Source organism: Streptopelia decaocto (genome assembly GCF_964273445.1).
Source record: "Streptopelia decaocto genome assembly, chromosome: 7".
Classification (NCBI taxonomy): Eukaryota; Metazoa; Chordata; class Aves; order Columbiformes; family Columbidae; genus Streptopelia; species Streptopelia decaocto.
The window spans coordinates 8,336,405-8,355,900 of NC_138661.1; the positions used below are offsets into that span (position 1 = coordinate 8,336,405).

General features: G+C 42.4%; 1 protein-coding gene across 1 annotated transcript in view; it reads left to right on the forward strand.

Annotated features, from left to right (window-relative positions):
* Positions 1-19,496, forward strand: part of BRF1 (BRF1 general transcription factor IIIB subunit) — a 181,844-nt gene that overhangs the window by 153,737 nt on the left and 8,611 nt on the right. Inside the window, exon 16 of the mRNA XM_082058936.1 lies at positions 19,158-19,218. Coding sequence (XP_081915062.1) covers positions 19,158-19,218 — 61 coding nt within the window. The remainder of the gene's footprint in view (positions 1-19,157; positions 19,219-19,496) is intronic.

Below are 19,496 nucleotides of genomic sequence, written 5' to 3' on the forward strand. Positions count from 1 at the left end.
TAGAATGAGAAGGAACATGTTGCTGTTTAAGTGGGAGGAACAGGGCAAACAACTTTTCAAAATGGTAACTACTGGAAACTATAACTTTCCCTGAATTACTCGATTATGAAAATGTCATATCATAATCAAAATCATTTGGCTGTCCTTAAAATGCCCTAATCAAAGTCATTTGAAGATCATGTACCAAGCAGGGATACTTAAGGAGCAAAAACCAAATTCTAAATGCATTGTGATGTTCCAAAATGTGGAGCCGCCTTTATGTCCGTTAAATGGTAGATCCATGCATTGATAGGAGAGAAATATGGAGCTGTCATGTGATGGGTGATGAAACCTCAGGACATTTAGTGGAGCTCCTGCAACAGTACATTGAATTACATCACGATCTGAAGTGCAGCAGCTGCTCTGGCCCTCCTGTCCCCTGATGAGTAATGGTGCATCGGGGCTATCGTGGGTAAACAGCTTTATGGAGCTTTTCTGCTGCAGTGTTTGGCACTTGGAATTGTAATGCTGTCTCTGGCTTCCCACCTGCAGCATCCCCTGCTCCCTAGAAATACAGTAATTCAAAACAAAGGCATGAAATCTTGTGGTTAGGACCCCTTACATCTAGTTTTTATAGGGGACATTGTGAAGATTTATGTTATCTGTATGTTGCGGAGAGTTGAGTTATGGACAGAGAAAACATATTCTGTATAAGTTTCCTGTATCTGCAGGGTTTGCTTAAAACAATGCTTTGAAGTCTTTGTTAAACATACTTTTTTGAAAGAAATATTTCCATTTCTCAGAGCATGACAGATTTCTGTCCGGAATCTCCAGGGCTTGACCTTGGTGGCCATAAATATTTTAAACAGTTCCATGGATATTTCAAGCTTGTGGCTTCTTCAAGCGTAATGCACAAGGGACGTCTTCCTAAATGGGCTCCTCATTGCACTTAGACTCACACAAAAGTTGCAGCAAGGGAAGGTGTTTAAAAGAAAATGCATGAAGGTCAAACTGACAGGTCCTATTAGGAGATTACTGGCAATAGTTCTCTTGAAGAGTAATCTCCTAACAATTTATTCTCAATTTTGTATTTGATTTTGGTAATTGTGTTGAGGCAGCATCAAGATTACATAGATGGTAGTTACTTGTGCAGTATTTAGCATTAGAAAAGAGATGAATCCTTTCTGGTCTTATTTTGCATCATTAGTAATGTTTATGCTGGAGGAGTAGCAATTTCTGAAAATGAAATGTTTTTGGACAGTTAGCAGGGATTATCCGAAACACATACATAATGTATAGTGTAATTCATTTGAAGGTCTCCTATATTATCCCTTTCGGTCTTAAGTAGGATAATATTGGAGTAAAATTTGGAGGAAATTTATTCAGCCACTTGAAGGCATTTTGTGGAGGATTAAGATTTGTTTGTTTTTCAGTGTTTCACAAAAAGTGCTTCTGTGCTTCTCTTGTCCGCTATTTCAGTTGTGCCATCGCATTTGTGAAAGATCATTATCATATGCTTTTGTACGGGCATTACTCCCTTCCAACCATCCGTAGACTGTTTGATACAAATGCCTCAAAAATTGAGCTAATAGCCAAGGCACCATCCTTGTGTCAGAAAGTTACTTGAATTTCCTCACCTACAGGTTTATTTGTCCTACTTACTGCATTTTCTTTCAGAAGCAATGCCTTTTGGCAGCTCCTGTTGTATTCATACTGGTTCTTGGATCACTGGCCAGACTTACGCACACCAGCATCTCAGTGCACTCTTCTAGATCCCTTGCCAGTTGTCTGCTTGAACTCCATCTGTTCCTGGCAGGAGTTACCTTCAAATACCTAACAAAACAGGTCATGGGAAAAACCAAAAATCTTCCAGGAGCTAATGGTGTTAACATTCCCTGTTTCTCTAATGCCATCAGTGTTTTCCTCGTAGCACTTCAGGAAACTTGGTCTTTTTAGGCAGATTTTCTTACCCCAAGATCCTTCATTTTGGGGAGCACCACGTCTGCCCTAGCAAACAGTGAGGACAGTGCTAACTTGCGAGAAGCTGTTTTGTGGAAAGCTCGAACAATGTGTGAAATCCCGTCCTACTTCGTAATGAGATGGAGAACTGTGCTAATGAAATCTGCAGGAGACAATAAAGTGAGTCATACAGCAAAGACAACTGAAAACGGCCGTGCAGAGCAGTGCCACTAAGAAAAAAACTATAACTGAGTGCAGGAAATAAAAAAGAGCATCTTGGAAAATATCCAGGCTAATGCATCCAAATAAATATAATCTGAAATGCAGACATACATGGGAGCAGAAGCTGTAAAAGCCATAAGGCTGAAAGAGATAGAGAGATAGTGGGCTGCAAATTAGATATGAGGCTCTACAAAAGGACCAATTTGGGCCACGCATTGGAGAAGCAGCACGTGACAGATTAGGGAAGGCATCAGGCCTGTCTTGGAGAACCGTTCTCTTCTGTGGATGAGAGAATTGGAGTCGTTAGGGTGATTTTAGCAAGAAACAAAAATGACGATGGCCTGGAGGAAACGCTATCACTGGTGTGATGAGAGGAGCCTACACGTGTGTGAGTGTGCGAGGGTTGAGAGTGTAGGTGAGGGAAACAGCAACGCGTGGCATGGCAGAACTAGACTGCAGTGAGGAAAAAGCCGCTTTCAGAGGGATGGCAGAAGGAAAGTCTCGGTGATGGTAAGTTTGAAGACAGCCTAGTCAAAACACAGGTTGAGGGCCAAATACTGAAGTGACATAAGAAGATCCTTGTCTCTTTTTGGAGCTGTATCTGATTAGATTAAGTCTGAAGTTGTTCCTTAAGTCACTCAGAGGCTTGAACAAAGAGATAAATGGTGATAGTGAAGTATTTGCTCTCTCCCATGGGTCCACTGTAGCTGGAGGTGAACTTGTACCACATCAACGCAGAGGGTACCGCATGTCCCCATCACTAATGGGTGCAAGAGGAGGACACTGAGCTGGCCCTGTGTCATCTCCCTGCCTGGGAGTCAGCAGGCTAAGGCTTTTTTTCAGCTGATCACCCAAGGAAAAGTGTGGAAAGGCTTGAAAACATCTTAAAATAAGTTTGTAAATCCCTGGGGCCAGTTTGTTTCTCCTGCAGGAGTTCAGCTGTCGCAGGCTCCTTGTGGTGGGGGCATCTGAAAGCTCCTGCCTGTGACCGAGGGGAAACACCTGGGAACAGCAGCAGCCACCCGGTATGAAGGGGACATGTCTTGACCTCTCTGCACCATTGCTTCCGTTGACCCAGTTAAAGTGGGTTTAGTCTTAAAGAAACAAACCTTCAGCTGATTTTTTCCCCAGTCCAGTTGCCATTGTCACAGACATTCTGCCATTTTAGGTCAGAACAGTTACTTCGACAGAAGGGGAGACTAAAATCAGATTTACTGTGATCCTGGATGCAGGTCAGTTGTTGATGTCAAAAAGGTTATGTGAAAACAGGTTACTTGGTAATTTTGAAGGTGGTCCAGCTTGCTGCTTAGCAGGACTGCATTTTGCAGAGCCTGATTATTCAAACTCCTCTTTCTAATATTAGCATTAATTTTCTTATGGCAGTTTTATCAAGTTGCTTATTTCTCAGTCCTTTTCGATGTGGGAGCCTGTCTGTAAGCACAGCAGAAAGCTTATCAGCTCAGCAGCCGCTGGTCCTTGCCAATACTGTATGTTTGGTAAATGCTTCCAGTCAACCTTGAGAGTTTACGGACATTGGCTTGTGTTTCTTTCTCTCTGTATTTCTGTTTAAATCAAGAGTACTAAAAATCCTGCTAAATTTAGAGAGAAGAAGGAATCTGTGAATATACCAGCCCTCCCACAAAAAATGCATCTCCTGGCCAGCAAGAGCTGGAGGCAGCTGGGGGGCTCGGGGGCTTAGGGGGCTCTGCAGACCCACCCCCAACAGCAGTTCGAGGGATGCAAAGCAAGCTTGAAGGGTAATTTGTGGCTTTGTCAGAGGAATGAAGAGAGACTAAAAGAGCCTCCCAAACAGCACTTTTAGTAGCTCAGAGTATTTTTTTTTCTCCTTTCAAATGTTTTTGTTTTATTATATCTGACACCAGTCAAGGAGAGAGGGAGCTCTTTAACCTTAATGCAAATAAAACAGTAGTGCTTTAGAGAAAAAAACGTGTTCACTTTATACCTCTAGGCCGATGGTTCTGACAGATCGGAGAATTTAAAAATAAAATTACTTGTTAGTTGTTTTTCGTTCTTTTTTTCTTAATCTGTTTAGCTGTATCAGTCCATTTGAAGCCTGATTTTTGCTTAAGAGGAGTAAAAAATTACCTATAGCAATAAATCCATCTGTCTGTCATGCTGTTTATCTGTCTATCTATCTGTCCCCTAAAGACTTTAGAATGTTGTTTTTTATTTCTGTACCGGTACTGAAAATCAATTGTGACATTTTCTGTTTAGCCTGCTAAAGGTTTTGGCAGATAGAACATGGATTTTGTCTTTTGATGGTGAATTCAATTCAGCATTTATTGCAAAGTCCTCAAGTGTTTAAATGTGTGGTGATAGACAACTGAAACTCCCGCTATGTTAAATTCCCCCAGGTCTCTTCAGTAGTTCTGCTATTCAAAAATAATTGGGACTTGTTTCATCTGTTTTTAATAAATGTGAGGCTTGCACACTGTTTATATCAGAAATGAAGCCAGCTTTGCGTTGCAGTTTGACATGTAGAGTCTTAACTTTTTAGCTCTTGCTCCTGAAGATACCTGCTCAACTTATGATATTGTTACCCTGCTAAAAAAGTGAGGGGCTTGCGCATCATCTTATCTAAACTGTGATGTTGAAGTGTGTACATGAAAGGAAAGCAAAAGCTGGGCTCTAAAAATGCTGGTTGTGTAAGAGAGTACAGACCTCTAAGTGCTTTCCGGCCGAGGTGGTAACCAGTGTTTGGGAGCAGTCAGCTTTGGTTGGGTCTGTCATGCTGTTGCTAAAGGTGGGGAGAGTCTAATGGAGTCCTCTCTTGAAAACTTGAAAATGAGAGGACAGAGCCCGGTTCGGTGGTTTGGGCATCAGCCTGGCTGCTCCTGCATCATCTTGGACAAATTGTTTAGGTCGGGACTGTCAAACTCATTTTCACCGGGGGCCGCATCAGCCTCGCTGTTGTCTTCAAAGGGCCAGATGTAATTTTAGGACTGTATAAATGTAGTTGCAGTTACAGTCCTAAAATTACATTTGGCCCTTTGAAGGTAACCGCGAGGCTGATGCGGCCCCTGGTGAAAATGAGTTTGACACCCTTGGTTTAGGTGATACTGACAGGAAAGGGCTTGGTGATCCCCAGCTCGAGCTTCCTGGGACCTGTAACACCCTGTAGGCATAATTTTATGTCTGAGCTCGTGTGCATTAATTACTGTCAGCTGTTAATAGGGGCATCAAAGTTTTGCAGGGGTCGACGTATGGCGGATGAGGAAGGGCTGTTCTAAAGTGGTTTTGCCAAACGCCAGGAGCCTGGGCTGCGACTGCTGGGACAGCGCTCGCTCAAGGGCTTCCCCATGTTTCATTTGTCAAGAGATGAGAGAAATCTGCTCCAGGGATCTCTGCATGGTGCTGCCATTTGGTAAAAATACCACATCACTCGTATGCTGTTTCTGAAGTGTATTTTTTTGCTTTTGTTCTATGAGATGGATGGGGAATTTGCATGTCTGGATTATTTGCACGGACATCATAATTCAGTGGGAAGACACAGAGGCAATAAATAAGTTCAGTATTGGATGGATAAACTTTTGCCATCATTGGCAATTGTTTTTACCACCTCTGTGTAAAGCAGATTCGTGGTAGAAGCATGTGTTTTGTTTATGAGGTTTATGCTGCTTCCTTGTTAATCCTTTAAGATTTTCAAATAAGTTATTAATACTCAGAAATGTAGAGGTAACAAGAACCTGAGAGGAGCTTCACCTCTAATTTCCCCATTGAGGCAAGGCAAAACATAACACTTCTGAACTAATACATTCTTGCTCTGAGAATGACTGTGAAAGTTCCCTTCAAAGTGTCGCTAATTGCTACCAAACGAACTTCCAAATGGAAGTCTATCGTGCATGTGTTTAAATTTTTTTCCGTTCCTTTAAAACTGTTTACTCTGAAAAGCTTTTTCCATAAAAATATGCACAGTGAAAAGTGTTTACATTACAATATGGTACTTACATTGCATTAAAAAAAACCCCAAACTTTATACATCTGTTTATTTGCTGTAACATTTTACTAACCAACTGAGCAAAGTAACATGGGGATCTGTGGTGTCATGTTAAAAACCTAACTGTTAGGTTGCCAAGTATTGATGTTCCCACGATACTTTGTGGACACAAAAAAAACTAAAGCAAACTGGAATGATGCTGTAGTGCTGATAAAGGAAATACAGTGTATGGAGATTAAGCAGCTGAAGGGCAGACATGTATTACGAGTGAGTCTGTGCAGTGCTGTCTCGCTGGGGCCAAGCACTTCTTAGGCATTTACTGCATGTTTTGGCCAAGTACAGAATGTAGGAAATCTAAACTTCATGCATTCAAGGCTAATGTTTCTTAAAAAAAGGAGGAGGGTGTCCCTGTTTGGTTTTTTTTTTCTATTAGAGGAGGTTTTTTTAACTGATGTTTCAGAAGTACCTTTAGAGCATGGCGATGAAAAAGAACAGCAGCAAACTTGCTCATTAGGCTTCGTTAAAGCTAAGTTGATCTTCAATACAAATTTGCATTATTTTCCCGGCGTGGCATTCTGTACCAGCTTTCCTCGGTGTGCTTTTGTTTCGGTTGACATTTGCGCGAATGGCCAAGCGAGCTGGCAAATTTTGTGCTACTGGTCTTTGAAGCTGTGACTTCAGCCCCAACAGCCCCTCTTTGTGTGCGGCGGGAGCCCCTGCCCTGTGCCAAGGGGTGCGAGCAGCACAAAGCCTCCGAAGGGTCCGTATACACCACATCTCACAATGCTTCTCAGCGCTTAACTTTAAGTAGCTCAGGTCTTGCAGTTATATTGGCTTACTTTCTGTGAATTTTTAATGCAAGGAGTTAAAGGTTTTTCTTTTTTTTTTTTTTTTTTGGAAAAGGTAGAAGATTAACCTGAAAGTATGTTTTTTTATTGATCTTCAAACATAGGTTAGTATTTAGAAGGATTTAAACTACAGATTAAGGGAGTGGAGCACCTCCCTTATGAAGAAAGGCTGAGGGAGCTGGGTCTCTTTAGTTTGGAGAAGAGGAGACTAAGGGGGGACCTTATTAATGTTTATAAATATATAAAGGGTGAGTGCCATGAGGATGGAGCCAGGCTCTTCTCGGTGGCAAACAATGATAGGACAAGGGGTAATGGGATCAAGCTGGAACACAAGAGGTTCCACTTAAATTTGAGAAAAAACTTCTTCAGAATGAGGGTGACAGACACTGGAACAGGCTGCCCAGGGGGGTTGTGGAGTCTCCTTCTCTGGAGACATTCAAAACCCCCCTGGACATGTTCCTGTGCGACCTCACCTGGGCGTTCCTGCTCCAGCAGGGAGATTGGACTAGATGATCTTTTGAGGTCCCTTCCAATCCCAAACATACTGTGATACTGTGATACAGTGGGAATTTACTGTCTTCTCTGCTCAATACAATTGTTATTTCACGATGCGGTTTGAGGGAAGCTCTCCTCAGTACAAAGAAAGAAGTAGGGATTTTCTTGAGGTGGATGGTGTTTGTTTCATGTTTTACTCATTCTCACTCGAGCTGTACTAAAATCTGCTGTATGTCAAAAATTGTCTGAAAAGCTTGACAGAATACAGTGACAAAAGAAGAATGGTAGAATGGGAGGGAGGAATTTTATATAAATAAGACAGTGTGTAAGTATCTATTTATTGTAGTATTTGCACATTTCACGGTCAGTTGAACTCCTTTTACTGTTCACAGCCCATATCTTAATAATTGTGGTAGGAATGTAGCTTGCACAGCGTGTCTGTGACTCTTCGGATGGCCTGGTGTCATCCGTGGCTGCACGTGTCCCAGGGAGCAGCGCTGGGCTGAAAGGCGACCGCAGCATCAGAGCTTTTCAGTATTGCCGTGTACGTAAAGTTGAGGATGCGCATGAGCAATTTTTGGATAGAGCCTTGTAGCTGCAGTAATTTTCTTTTTAATGCATCTTCTGTAGCTACGGTGAAGCGGAGGAAAGGACGTTGTTCAGCAACAGGAGTTGCTTGCCTGGCTTTTACTCTGACCTTTCTCAGAAGGTGGATATTTGATAACTGTAGAACTAAGCACCAGGGACCACAGTTTCTTGGAAGGGATGGGTAAAACAATGAGGTGGAGTAAGGTTTTTTTTAAGCAGATCTTGTCACATGTGTTTTGCTTTGACAAGGAGTGACTAATTCCCAGTTACAGAACTTTCAGCCATCTGAATGTTTAAGAGTGGGGTCAGCCTTCCACCCATCCCGGTGAGGGCTCGGTGGGGAGGAGACGTTGGGAGCCAGCTGCGTGGGCTGGAAGCCAAGGTCAGGGAAACATCTTCCCAGCTGAACTCAGCTGCTTCTTCCCGTCGCTCAGATCTGCCGGCTGACCTGCTTTTGCAAGCGCCCTTTCACCGATTTCGTAAACTCCGGCAATTTCAAAGGGTAATACTTAGCAAAGGTCTCCTTAGGCTGACCTGGCTTGTTTTGACTGAGCCAAATTAGGGACTGGTGGCCCGAGCAGAGCTGCCCCGCTCACCGACCCCATGCAGCCAACTGCGGGCAGTGCGGGTTTCGCCTGGAGAGGTTTTCTAATTGATCCAGTTAAACCAGCACGAGAGGCTGTGAGAGGCATCTCCCCTACAGCTTGAATGAGGTTTCTGTTGGTTAATTTGTATTTGTTAACACTAGTATTAAGCTGTATTAAAGCAAACCACTATTAAATATGTCTGCTTTACATGTAGGAGCCCCTACAACAGCTAACCTCACTTAATTACAGGCATGCAACGTAGAACTTACACAAGACATCAGAGAAGATGGTGCTGGGTGCTGTCTGCTCCCCGTATCACAAGCAGTGTCCTCTTTTCTTGAAAGGAGTTGTACATATTGTACACAGATTTTAAATCAGCAATTAATTTTGTTTTCCTTCCTAACATTTCCATTTGGAATTTTCTTTCCATAAGAAAATGTGGCTGTATTTTTACACTCATCTATTTATCTGTACCAAATGGATTGCAAAGGAGACAGGACTTTTATAACATTAAGAGCTTGTGTGACTTGGTTCAGTGATTTATTGGTATGTGTCAGTACGTGTGAGCAAGCGCCCATAGTGCGCAGCAATGCATCTTTTAAACTTGTGATGTATTCGATGGTAAATAGCCATTTTCCCAGTGATTTGTACTGTTTTTGCACTTCATTATCCTTGCATGCTTATGCCACGGTAGAGATTGCCATGAAAGCAGCTTCCAAGGTTGGAATAAAAGGGTACAGTTCACTTTCTGGACCTTTCTTATGTCAGTAGAGGTTGGATCCAAAGTTGTGAGAGACCTTAGTGAACTTGCAGTTTTACAGGAACTTTGACTTGGAGGGATATTCTTCTAGCCAAGCATCCTGTTGGCTTTTTGTGATGCGATGTGGGATCAGCCTAATTTTAACTTTGAAAAAGGCTGTACCGATTCACGTGTGCACGCTGACATCTGAGCGATGCATGCAGTGGATGCAGCCTGATCCTTCCTGTTGCTGAAATGGTGCCATTTTGACTGTCTCTGTCAGGTTCCCCAGTCCCTTTGGTACAGCATCTCCTGGTGAGGTGAGAACAGGTGTCCCACAGTGTGCTCGTGAGGAGCGGGGAAGCCAGATGCAGGCACACGGGACATGGCCGTGTCAGCGGCAGCGAGGCCTGGCCTGCCCTGCTTGGCAGGGCTGGGAGGAACACCTGACAGACCGGTCCTACAGGCCTCATTAGGGAGCCCAGTTTACACAAGACAGAAAGTACCCAGGTGGTTAATACGGCAATCACATGCCAGCCTGACTTCAGCCATCAACAGAGCATCGCTATGGTTATTAGCTAAGTATTTCCATAATGTGTGTCTCCACAAGTTATAATTAGAGCCAAGCCTGCCCCTAGCTAATTACAAGCTTGCTTAGAAGTATAGTTTATATAAAACTCTTAAAACTTTATATGGGGAAGATCTACATCCACAGGCATCATAGGAGTGACGCCTTATTTTCAAAATGAAATTTATAGGCTTTAGTGTGTGTTTCTCTCTCTCTTTACAGTTTTGTATGGGCTTTTTTGTTGCATCCTCATCCGAAGTCTATGCCAGAAATATTACCCAAGTTTCACCAACACTAAGCCAGTGATTTTTGAATTTTCTTCTGAGGGTTTCGTTCTCACTGCTGAGAGAGTAAACCAGATGTTAAGATGTCTTTGAGCTTTGTGTTTGGAGAAGATTAATAAATAATACTTAGACCTCTGATAGAAAGAACGTGAGTCTTGAAAGTGGCAAAACTTTTTGTTGAACATATCAGCACGAGGTCTATATAAATAACGATCCATCTGCGGAGAGTTGCTGTGTGTTTGTGTAGATGGTGCTGCACCCGCATGTCTTTAGTTCAGTCTCTTAGGAGTAAAGCGAAGCTGCTGCGTCACCCCATTAGACCCCAAAGCAGAAGTACAGGCAAGCCTTGGTGACGAGATGGGTCGTGAGTAGGACACATGGTTGTGAGGTGGGTTCCATAGCTGTGGATCTACCACAGCATTGCCCACACCCCGGTGGTCACTCTCTGGCATGACTTTGGATAACTACAGCACAGGCAAGGCCGGATGGTGCAGACATGGTCGCTGCTTTCCTTCCATGATGTTTCTTTGAATTTGCTCTTTTACTTGCTATCTTCCATTCCATGCCTGCAAGTGTTGCTCTCTCAGCAATGAATGGTGTCCAAAAAGGAAAGGGGAATACAGGGGAGCCTGCAACACTTGTGCACTTGGCTTTTGACACCTTTGGTACAAGCGGATGCTCACATAACTTCCATCACCACTGCTCTTTGGGAAGAAAAGCAGAGCGGGGTGCCTAACCCTCATGTGTGGCTGAGGAAGTGAAACTCATGAGATAACTCCTGCAGCTGATGAATTCCCTCTCCTCGCTTCTGTCTAGCCATTTTTGGATTTGGAATTAGTTTGATTATTCAGGTCAGATCAAATTTAGGTCAGTTGTGATGGACTTTTTCCAAATCCAGTTCCCTTGATTCCTACTGTAAACTCTTACCAGATGACACGATGTGGAGCTGGAACAGACTTGAGCTGTGTGATGACTGAATAAAATCTCAGTGGGAACCACTTCCACGTTCCTGAGATCAGTTTCTCATGTAATAAATTCTGTATCCAAAATTGTATCAAATACTTTTCTGACAAGAGAGAGTTTTTTTCCCTCCTAACCGACAAATCCCAGCAGAGATATTTATAAGAAGCCTCTCTCTCTTGTGTTTGCACTCACATGCCTGTTACTCGGACCTACAATGAAGAACAAACATAAGTAAAAAACTTTTCCATGTGCTTTTGGACCCACCCTGTTTGGTCTCTTCTTACATTTTCCCCTACATTTCTTTGATATTCTTCTGTTGGTAATAGTTGCTATAGGAAACCACCGCTAAAGACTTCTCCCCAAAGGAACAAGCTGGATTTATTTGGTGACACCTTTTCTTTGCAGATGGTTTCACCACTTTGTTCTGCCTAATCCTCTCCTGGCCATGAGGGATGGGGAGGAGCGATGCCAGGGAGTGCCGTGCCGGTGCCAAGCACCACGGTGTAGGTCAATACCTGCAAAACCTCGCACGACAGAGCAGCCGAGAGCGAGAGCGCCGGGGCGGTGCGAGGTGGTGTCCTTTGGCGTGGGAGGAGGAGGACGGTCCATTTCTCAAATGCAAATCAATGCGCGGGAAAAGCTGCTTGAGTTGTTTTTTTTTTATTATGTTTTAAATTTAGAGCTGCATTCTTTCACCCTTAGCTCCTAAAACGAAATTAGAAAACATCCAGAACGGCTTACCAGACCAACCTACAGCTACTTCTCCTGTTTCAGCCTCTTCATTCATTTCCTGTTGCGGTAAAGGGAAGCCTTGACACCAGACCTCCCTGAGTTGTGTCCTGGCTCACGTATACCTACGTGTCAATCTCTTCTGCATTAAATCAGACAGATGAGATCTGTGCCTTCAGCTTTGAAAAGTCCTGGTGTACCTGGGCGCAGGGGAGAGCGGGTTCTTCCACGTCTGTCTCCTCGGTGGTGGCAAAAGGCACGTTAAATCATCGTTCTGCCATTCAGCTGCTTGATTAGGTGTTCTGTGCATACCTCAAAATATGTGATGTTTTAAAGCTAGATTTGCTATTCAAATGAGAGGTTTGCCTTAATTGGCTGTTATAAATTACAAGCAAGAAGGAATGATTTATTGCTTATAATTAGAAATGAGTTACGAAGGGGAATGTTGGTAATCATAAAATAAAGCTTGGAATACATTGATTTCCAGATGGCTGGCAGTGAAATTGCTCTTTAATATATAATAGGCCAGACAGAAGGAAAAAAAAAAATCTGTCATCCATCTTTATTCCTTGATGGATTACTTGTATCAATCTATAGTTACCTGAATTTTGATATATTAGTTTTGGCTGCATAATCGGATGAGAGAAACTTAATTTGCACAGTGGTATATGCTATCAGAGGTGGTGGAAAAGGTGAGTTAGTATTATGCTTAGCATGATTTTTGTCCTTGTAAAGTCAGTGGGGAAGATCTAACAAAAAATCTGGCATCACCTTTGGGTATAACAATCTCAGTGGATTGTTCTCAGAGACTGCAGGTCACGGAGATGTTTTTCTTTTCATCTTTTGCCTCATTAGCTGTTTTTATGAGGTTGAGATTGATCAAAACACCTGTCCAAAAGCAAATATCTCTAATCCTCTTTGTTTGAGTGTAGAAAAATGTATTTGCACCAGAAACAGAGACGGCAGTGCTACTGCTGAGAACTTTTCAATAGCATAATATTTCTGTTTAGAGGATAATGTGTTCATTTAACTTTTTAAATTTCATTTGTATTACTGTAGTTCCAAGTGTGATTTAAAAATGATTTATATTTGCCTTGTCTGCTAATAATGGCGCTTTCTGCCATAACAGATGCATTCTGCACTGTTGGCATTTGAAAGACGGTGATACAAGATAGTTAGACCTATTTGGATTGGCACCACATGAGTTATCTCACACTCATGTTTTACAAGTGACACTGTCATTAGACTTACTTAACTGAGACCATCATGATTACTCATTTACCTTCATTAAAATGCTTCATAGCTTCCTTATTTTAAGTAGCTTTTCCCAGCAAGGTGCAGATTTGCCTTGCTGCCATCATTTCATCTGGAAAAATTTCCATGGTGAAAGGAATAGCATATTTTCAACTAATATTTTCCTGACCTGTGGAGAGATGAGCTCATCACTGTCTTTATTGACAAACCCAGGAAGAAGGTGTGTCGACGAGAAATACTACATCAGTCAACCTTTCTTGTCCTGAAGCAATTGTAATTTCCCATGGTCTGCAGCAATTTCCTTTAGAAGCAGATATGTGTGGAGATTGTTTTGAATCTGCTGCAGTGGCATAATTCATTTGGGCCCAATAAAGTGGCCTTAGATTTCATTCTTTTCATTTTTGCTATTGAAATTCTTTTGCTTTAGTCAGTGGAAAGAACAGCAAGTTGCCATTTTGCAGCATCTAATGGAGGAAAGAGTGTTGCACCTATGCAGAAAAATATTGCCCGCTGTGAGTTGGGTTATTGAAGACATTTCATGGCCTCTGCCTCTCTCTGAAAAACCTGAAAGAGGTGTATAGTTCGTGATACATTAGCAAAGTTTCTGCCTTTAAATAGTGTATTGGTGACTGATGTAGATGCTTGGTTCCTCACTGATAAATATATCCTTTAGTGAATGATACAGATTCTTATTTTTTGCCAGTTCACTCCTGTGCATTTTGGTGCCCAGATACTTAAGCCTGGGCATTTGCTAGAAGAGGCCAGTCTCATTAGTGCTGAAGATGTTCTCAGCCCTGCGTTGTCTGATGGTGCCCTGATGAAAGCAAAGCTCCTCTGATCCAGCATGAGAGATGACTGAGTGGGAATCAGAAGTGGGAACAATTTCTCGTTTCACTCTAGTTTTTGTTGCCACTTCAGCTTTGCTTTTTTTTCTATTTGAAATGGCACTTTCTGCTGCTTTGCCTGCTTGGAAACGGGAGGAGGAGGTTGGCTGTGTGGGTGTAGTTGTTGGAGTTAACTCAGGTGTGCTGGAGCAGCCTCAGGCGCTGCTCAGCGCATCCTGATCTCGCTGCCCATGTATCTGGTAATGTCTGTCAGGGCTCAGACCCTGTTTGCTGCTCCAGCAGTCACATTTGTGGAGCTGGCAGCACCGGTGTTAGCCAGCTCCAAGGGACCTCACTGTGCGTGAGCTGAGCTCATTGCAATGTGGACGTGCCCTTCAGCTGGTGTCTTTTGGTCACTGGTTGGAGTCTCTGCAACCCTATCACTGGGGAGAGTTATTCAGAGAAACCCCCAGGGGCTTTCACACTGATGGTGAGGGTGAAGGGCTGGTGTTCTCCGTCGTTGTATCTGGACCTCTGGCATGCCGTGGTGCACCCTGACACCTCAGCCCCCTCCTCAGGGCATCAGGCAGCCATTCGTTGGTGTGACAACCAGCTGGGGCCTTGGCTTCAGTTTCCTCTATAGGGGTGGGAATGGCTCCTGTGAGCACCCGGCTGTGAGCCAGAACCAGATGTAGAAGACGGTGGTGTCCAGAGCTGGATGTGCAAACCTCAAAGTGCTCTGGGGTTGCGGTTGTGATTGCAGTCTCTGTTTCTCCCTCTGGAAAAGTGCAGTGGTCCAAGTCTGGGAGGTCACTCCTTTGTCCTGACCTGATGGCAGAACAGTGGGTCGGTATCTCCTGATGCTGTCGTGTTTCCAACAAGAGCATTAAATCCTCACAGAGACATAAATCCCAGCTTTCCGGTAAGGATAACATTGATGGTACCTAATTAAAGGGCACTTTTAGCTGGGTAAACATTTATATTGATTTCCTTCTCACGCAGATGTCTGGTAAACTGACCTCCTGAGGCACAACCATCTGGCCTCAGGTGGGAGGAGGATCTCAGCCCGTGGAGAACCTCACCAGGCTCTTGCCAAATTGTTGCTCAATAGCTTTTTTCTGTCACCGAGGTGGCATACGTCTCAAAGGCCTGTGGTATGGATATATAGGTTTTATGGGCTTTTGTCTTAGCTGACCTGCATAATTATACTGCGGGCTCGTGGCTGCGGGCTCTGTTGTATCTCTGCTTTCCATCGTATGTTCTGGGATCATCCACGTATAAAATTAGCGTGGGCGGTAAACAGCAGTAAGATGTTCCCTACTTGGATGGATTAAATTAAAATTCAGTAAGAAACAGAGCTTTGGGTGAGTTTCCAAATTACTTGCAGGATTGAACTGAGGAGATTGTTATGGTATTGTAAACCTTTTGGGTGGGTGAACAGCCTGATGCCAGTTAGGTGGCTTTATTGCCTTGCAGTGTTCTTTCAATTTTATGTACTGTGCTGTGTAATCTTTTGTTATTAAATAATAAGCAAAATAAAAACAGTTGTTTGTCACAGCCAGCTTGTTTTTCAGAGAATTTGCTCACTTTGAAAGTTCAGTCTGTGTGATCTCCAGCCCTGTCAGGAGCTATTATATTGAATCTTCTTTTAAATTGTTAAGCTGGAGGACAAACCTAGATGTTATCGTGCACATCTCAGCTGAGAGCGGAGCAGATTCGGCAGGGAGCAGCCTCTGATGCCATGTACTGTGCCGTTACTTTTTGTCACAAACATGTCAAGATTATCTGCTTCCAGTGTTACGTGTGTTGGCTGACATGAGCATTTGTAGATCTGCATAATTTCTGAAGTTGTTTGAAATGTGGATATAACACTTGGGCTTTGTGAAATGTGTTTTTCTTTTCTCTTTTACGGATCACATTGCTGTTCAGAAAGTTGCTTGTTTTGTTATTCCCTCCCACAAGGTGCTGTATGAATTTGTAAAGTTCATAACATAAGTGCCCCAAACTAGAAATCATCGTAAGTAGTGAAAAACTTCTGAAACACTTGGGAAGACCAAGAGCCCCATTACTTTCCCCTTGCAGCATAAACAGAGGCTATTGTTGCTTTAGCATATATAGGATCGTATCTTACTGCAAGATATTATTGTTATTTGTGGAACTTGGCAACCCTGAATTCAGTCTGGACTTTGATGGATAGGATTCTTCGCCTGTAGTGTATATGTGCATGTGTGTACCTTGGTAGCCTTTTACAGATGAGGTTGAGTCATGCACATTTAAAGTTGGGTAAGATACTTCGGCTACTTGCTTTTTTCAAGCTGCTTTTTGATCATCAATACTCAAACCTATCCCAGCCTTGAAAGCGGTCGTGCTCTTCCATGAAGACACTTTTTTCCACCCTCTGTGGTGCAGCCAGACAGCAGAAGGAGCCCATATCTGTAACCATGGCAGCCAGTAATTTATTGCTCCATATGGCTGGTGTGGCAGCAGCTGCTCTGGTTTAAGGAGGTCAGGGCATCAGGGCATTTCAGAAACAAAACCAAACCCCAGTTTAAAACCTTCCTAAATGGTTTTGTACAGTAATAGTAGAGTTCCCCATAGAGAGCCAAGGGGATAAAATAACTTTTATTTTTATACATTTATGATTTTTATAACTTCTGTATGATTTTAATCAAATATGATATTTCAGGGGGGGTAATAAGTTTTTGTCTCTTTTTGCGATGGTTTTAGCTTTTTTCAGAGTGACCCCTTCAGGTCCGCACACCAGCCAGAGCAGGAGCAGGATCCGACCCGCTGCTTTGGGATGCATTAGATACTGTGCCAAGAGGGAAACTATTGCCCAAATTGAACACCAGCCCTATATTTCTAGTAATGAAGATGTATGCTCTGTGAGCAGTTATCAGGGAAAGGAAATACAGGTCTAATTTTGATTTGGGTGTGAGAATCACTTGCTGCTGAGGAATAGTATAGAAGGGCTCTTGGATTTAGCACTAGTTTGCAAATACGCTTTTCATAAGCGTGAATCTTTTTATTTTCATTAAGGGACCATTCTAATTAAAATGAAACTGAAATGTTTACTCTTTGCTTCCTATAGCTGTGATGGTTATTTTCACTGTATGAGCACATGTATAATTTGCTCTAAAAGAAATGTCAGCAGTTTCTGATTACCTTGCGAGTCTTACTCAACAGCTTGATTTTAATTGGGGAGAAGAAAGATTTCAGGGTGCTCCAGGGAGGTCTGATGTCTTTTGGTAGCAGGAGGAAATAGGTGCTATCTTTGGTACAATGTTAATTGCAATAATCACTAGTACTGGTTTAAAATAAAGGTCCTTCATTTCTTACCCTTGTTGGTTTTTTCCAGTCATGTGAATGAAATACAACCTGTTTGGTAATTAGCATCTTTCAGCTACATAACCTTTTGACATTGCTGCATTTGTGTGTTTGTAAGCATCTAAACAGGGTGACTTTTGGAAAACAGTGATTGACACTAAGTAGATAGTCTCAAATTTTAGGAAATAAGGAATTTTTTTTTATGATGAAGGTGATGAAACACTGGCCCATGTTGCCTAGAGAGGTGGTATATGCCCCATCCCTGGAGATACTCTGAGCAACCTGATCTGGTTGTGCATGTACGTGCTCATTGCAGGGGGGATGGACCAAACCATTCCATGAGTCTGTGAAAACTCTACAATTCAGGTTAAGTAAAGAAAAGAGAAAGCTAGTCACATGAGGAGGAATGTGTCCATACCTTCAGGTACATTCTCTCTAAGCCTAGAAGTCCATCAGGATTTGTAAGTAATAGATAGTTTATGTGGGTCAAAAGTATCTCTTTCCTGAATTTTTTTATAATTATGAAATACGACAAGAAGTATCAGTAACAGAATAATGTGTTCTAGATTCTTCAATGGTACAACCCCTGAAGCATTCCCATGGCTTCTTTCTGTTTAGATCTGCTGTAAGGAGGTACCTTAGACTACTTTGGTTGCTGAAATGCCTCAGGGTCTTGCAAAGCATTTCAGAGATGACCAGTTTCTGAACTTTTTTGGAGCTTAGCCAATATAATGTATTTTAATATTGTCTTCTCCATCAGAGATAATGATCTGAGTCTCCTCTGCTCATTCTCTGGCGTTTTGTTCCCTCCTGCTGATTATTTGAAATATATAAATAAGCAGGAAAACAACCAGTCTCTGTGTGTTAACAGGGAGGAATGACTAATAGAAAAATGAGAAGAAAGATACTGCTTATCATAAAAGACTGTATCTCTGGAGACATAAATTGGTATTCATTAAGTTGTTTGCCCAGACTTAGTTAAAAGACAAACTTGAGGAGCTGTCTGAGCAGTGTTTCAGTAGGAAGCAAGTCATCGTCTTCGTGACTAGATACACCTAGATGAGGAGGAGAGACCAGAAAGCAGCAGTAAATGATGGATTGAGAACAGCCTTCATGGCAGTGAGGAGACAACAGGCTATGAAATGCTCTTCAGAAAGAACAATATTTAACACTTAGCTGTGGAGTAATACTAATCCATCTTTTCTCCCCAGATATGCAGATCTTTTTTTTTGTATCTGATGCAGAATTATTAGAAACATTTAGGTTCCATTTCTGTCACTTTTCATGCAAGGTATGCAGGGTCCTTTTGTTTTTGATGATGATTTCTGTAGCTGGAGATTGGAATTTTGCCTGTAATGATTATGATATACTGTGCGTATAATCCTACTAGTCTCTTCAGTATATCATCATATACAGGGAAGTGGTTGCAGAGTGATGCTGGCTAATTCAGAGTGTGGCTCATTTTTTGCCATGTCTGCATTCTTCAAAAAAAAACAGTTGAGGCTTTTGACTTTTGTAATATGTGACAAAACCACCTGATTCAAAGACCTTTGGGCTGAGCTGGGGCTGCAGATTGAGATGAGGTTTTGTCATTGTGCATGTTGACAGACGTCTTTTCTTGTTATCCCGAACTGGGGCAGACGCTTACAAGAGAATGTATATATTAATTATTGTGGAGTCTGTGGCTCTCCACTCTTTATCTTACATCTTTAAAAAAGTAATTGCACAATTTAACACTAACAAAGTGCTTTCACTGTTTGGAGAGTGAATACTCTGTGTCAAACTCTCATGCATGGTGTAACTTTTCTGATGCTCACCATTCCTTCTTTGCAGATTAAGACCCTTGATTTCAACACAGCTCGCCAAAAAGGCTAAAAAGGCTGCCACTGAAGAGGTATGTAAAGTCCAGCACTTCTCCTCATGCAACAGTTTGGGTTTGGAAATTCCCATAAGCCTTTCTCAGCCCAGTTCTGGTTATGTGGTAGATATGGGCAAAAGAAATGAGATGTCTGTCTGATCAGACCACATTACTGCAAACACTGCAAAGCCAAGGTTGCCTGTTTTCTAATCAAGACTTGCCCTTACTTATCTGTGAGAAACATTGGCACAGCCTCATAGCGCCTGGTTAGACAGCCAAAAAGAGAAAACCCTGCAAGCATCTATTATAAAAAG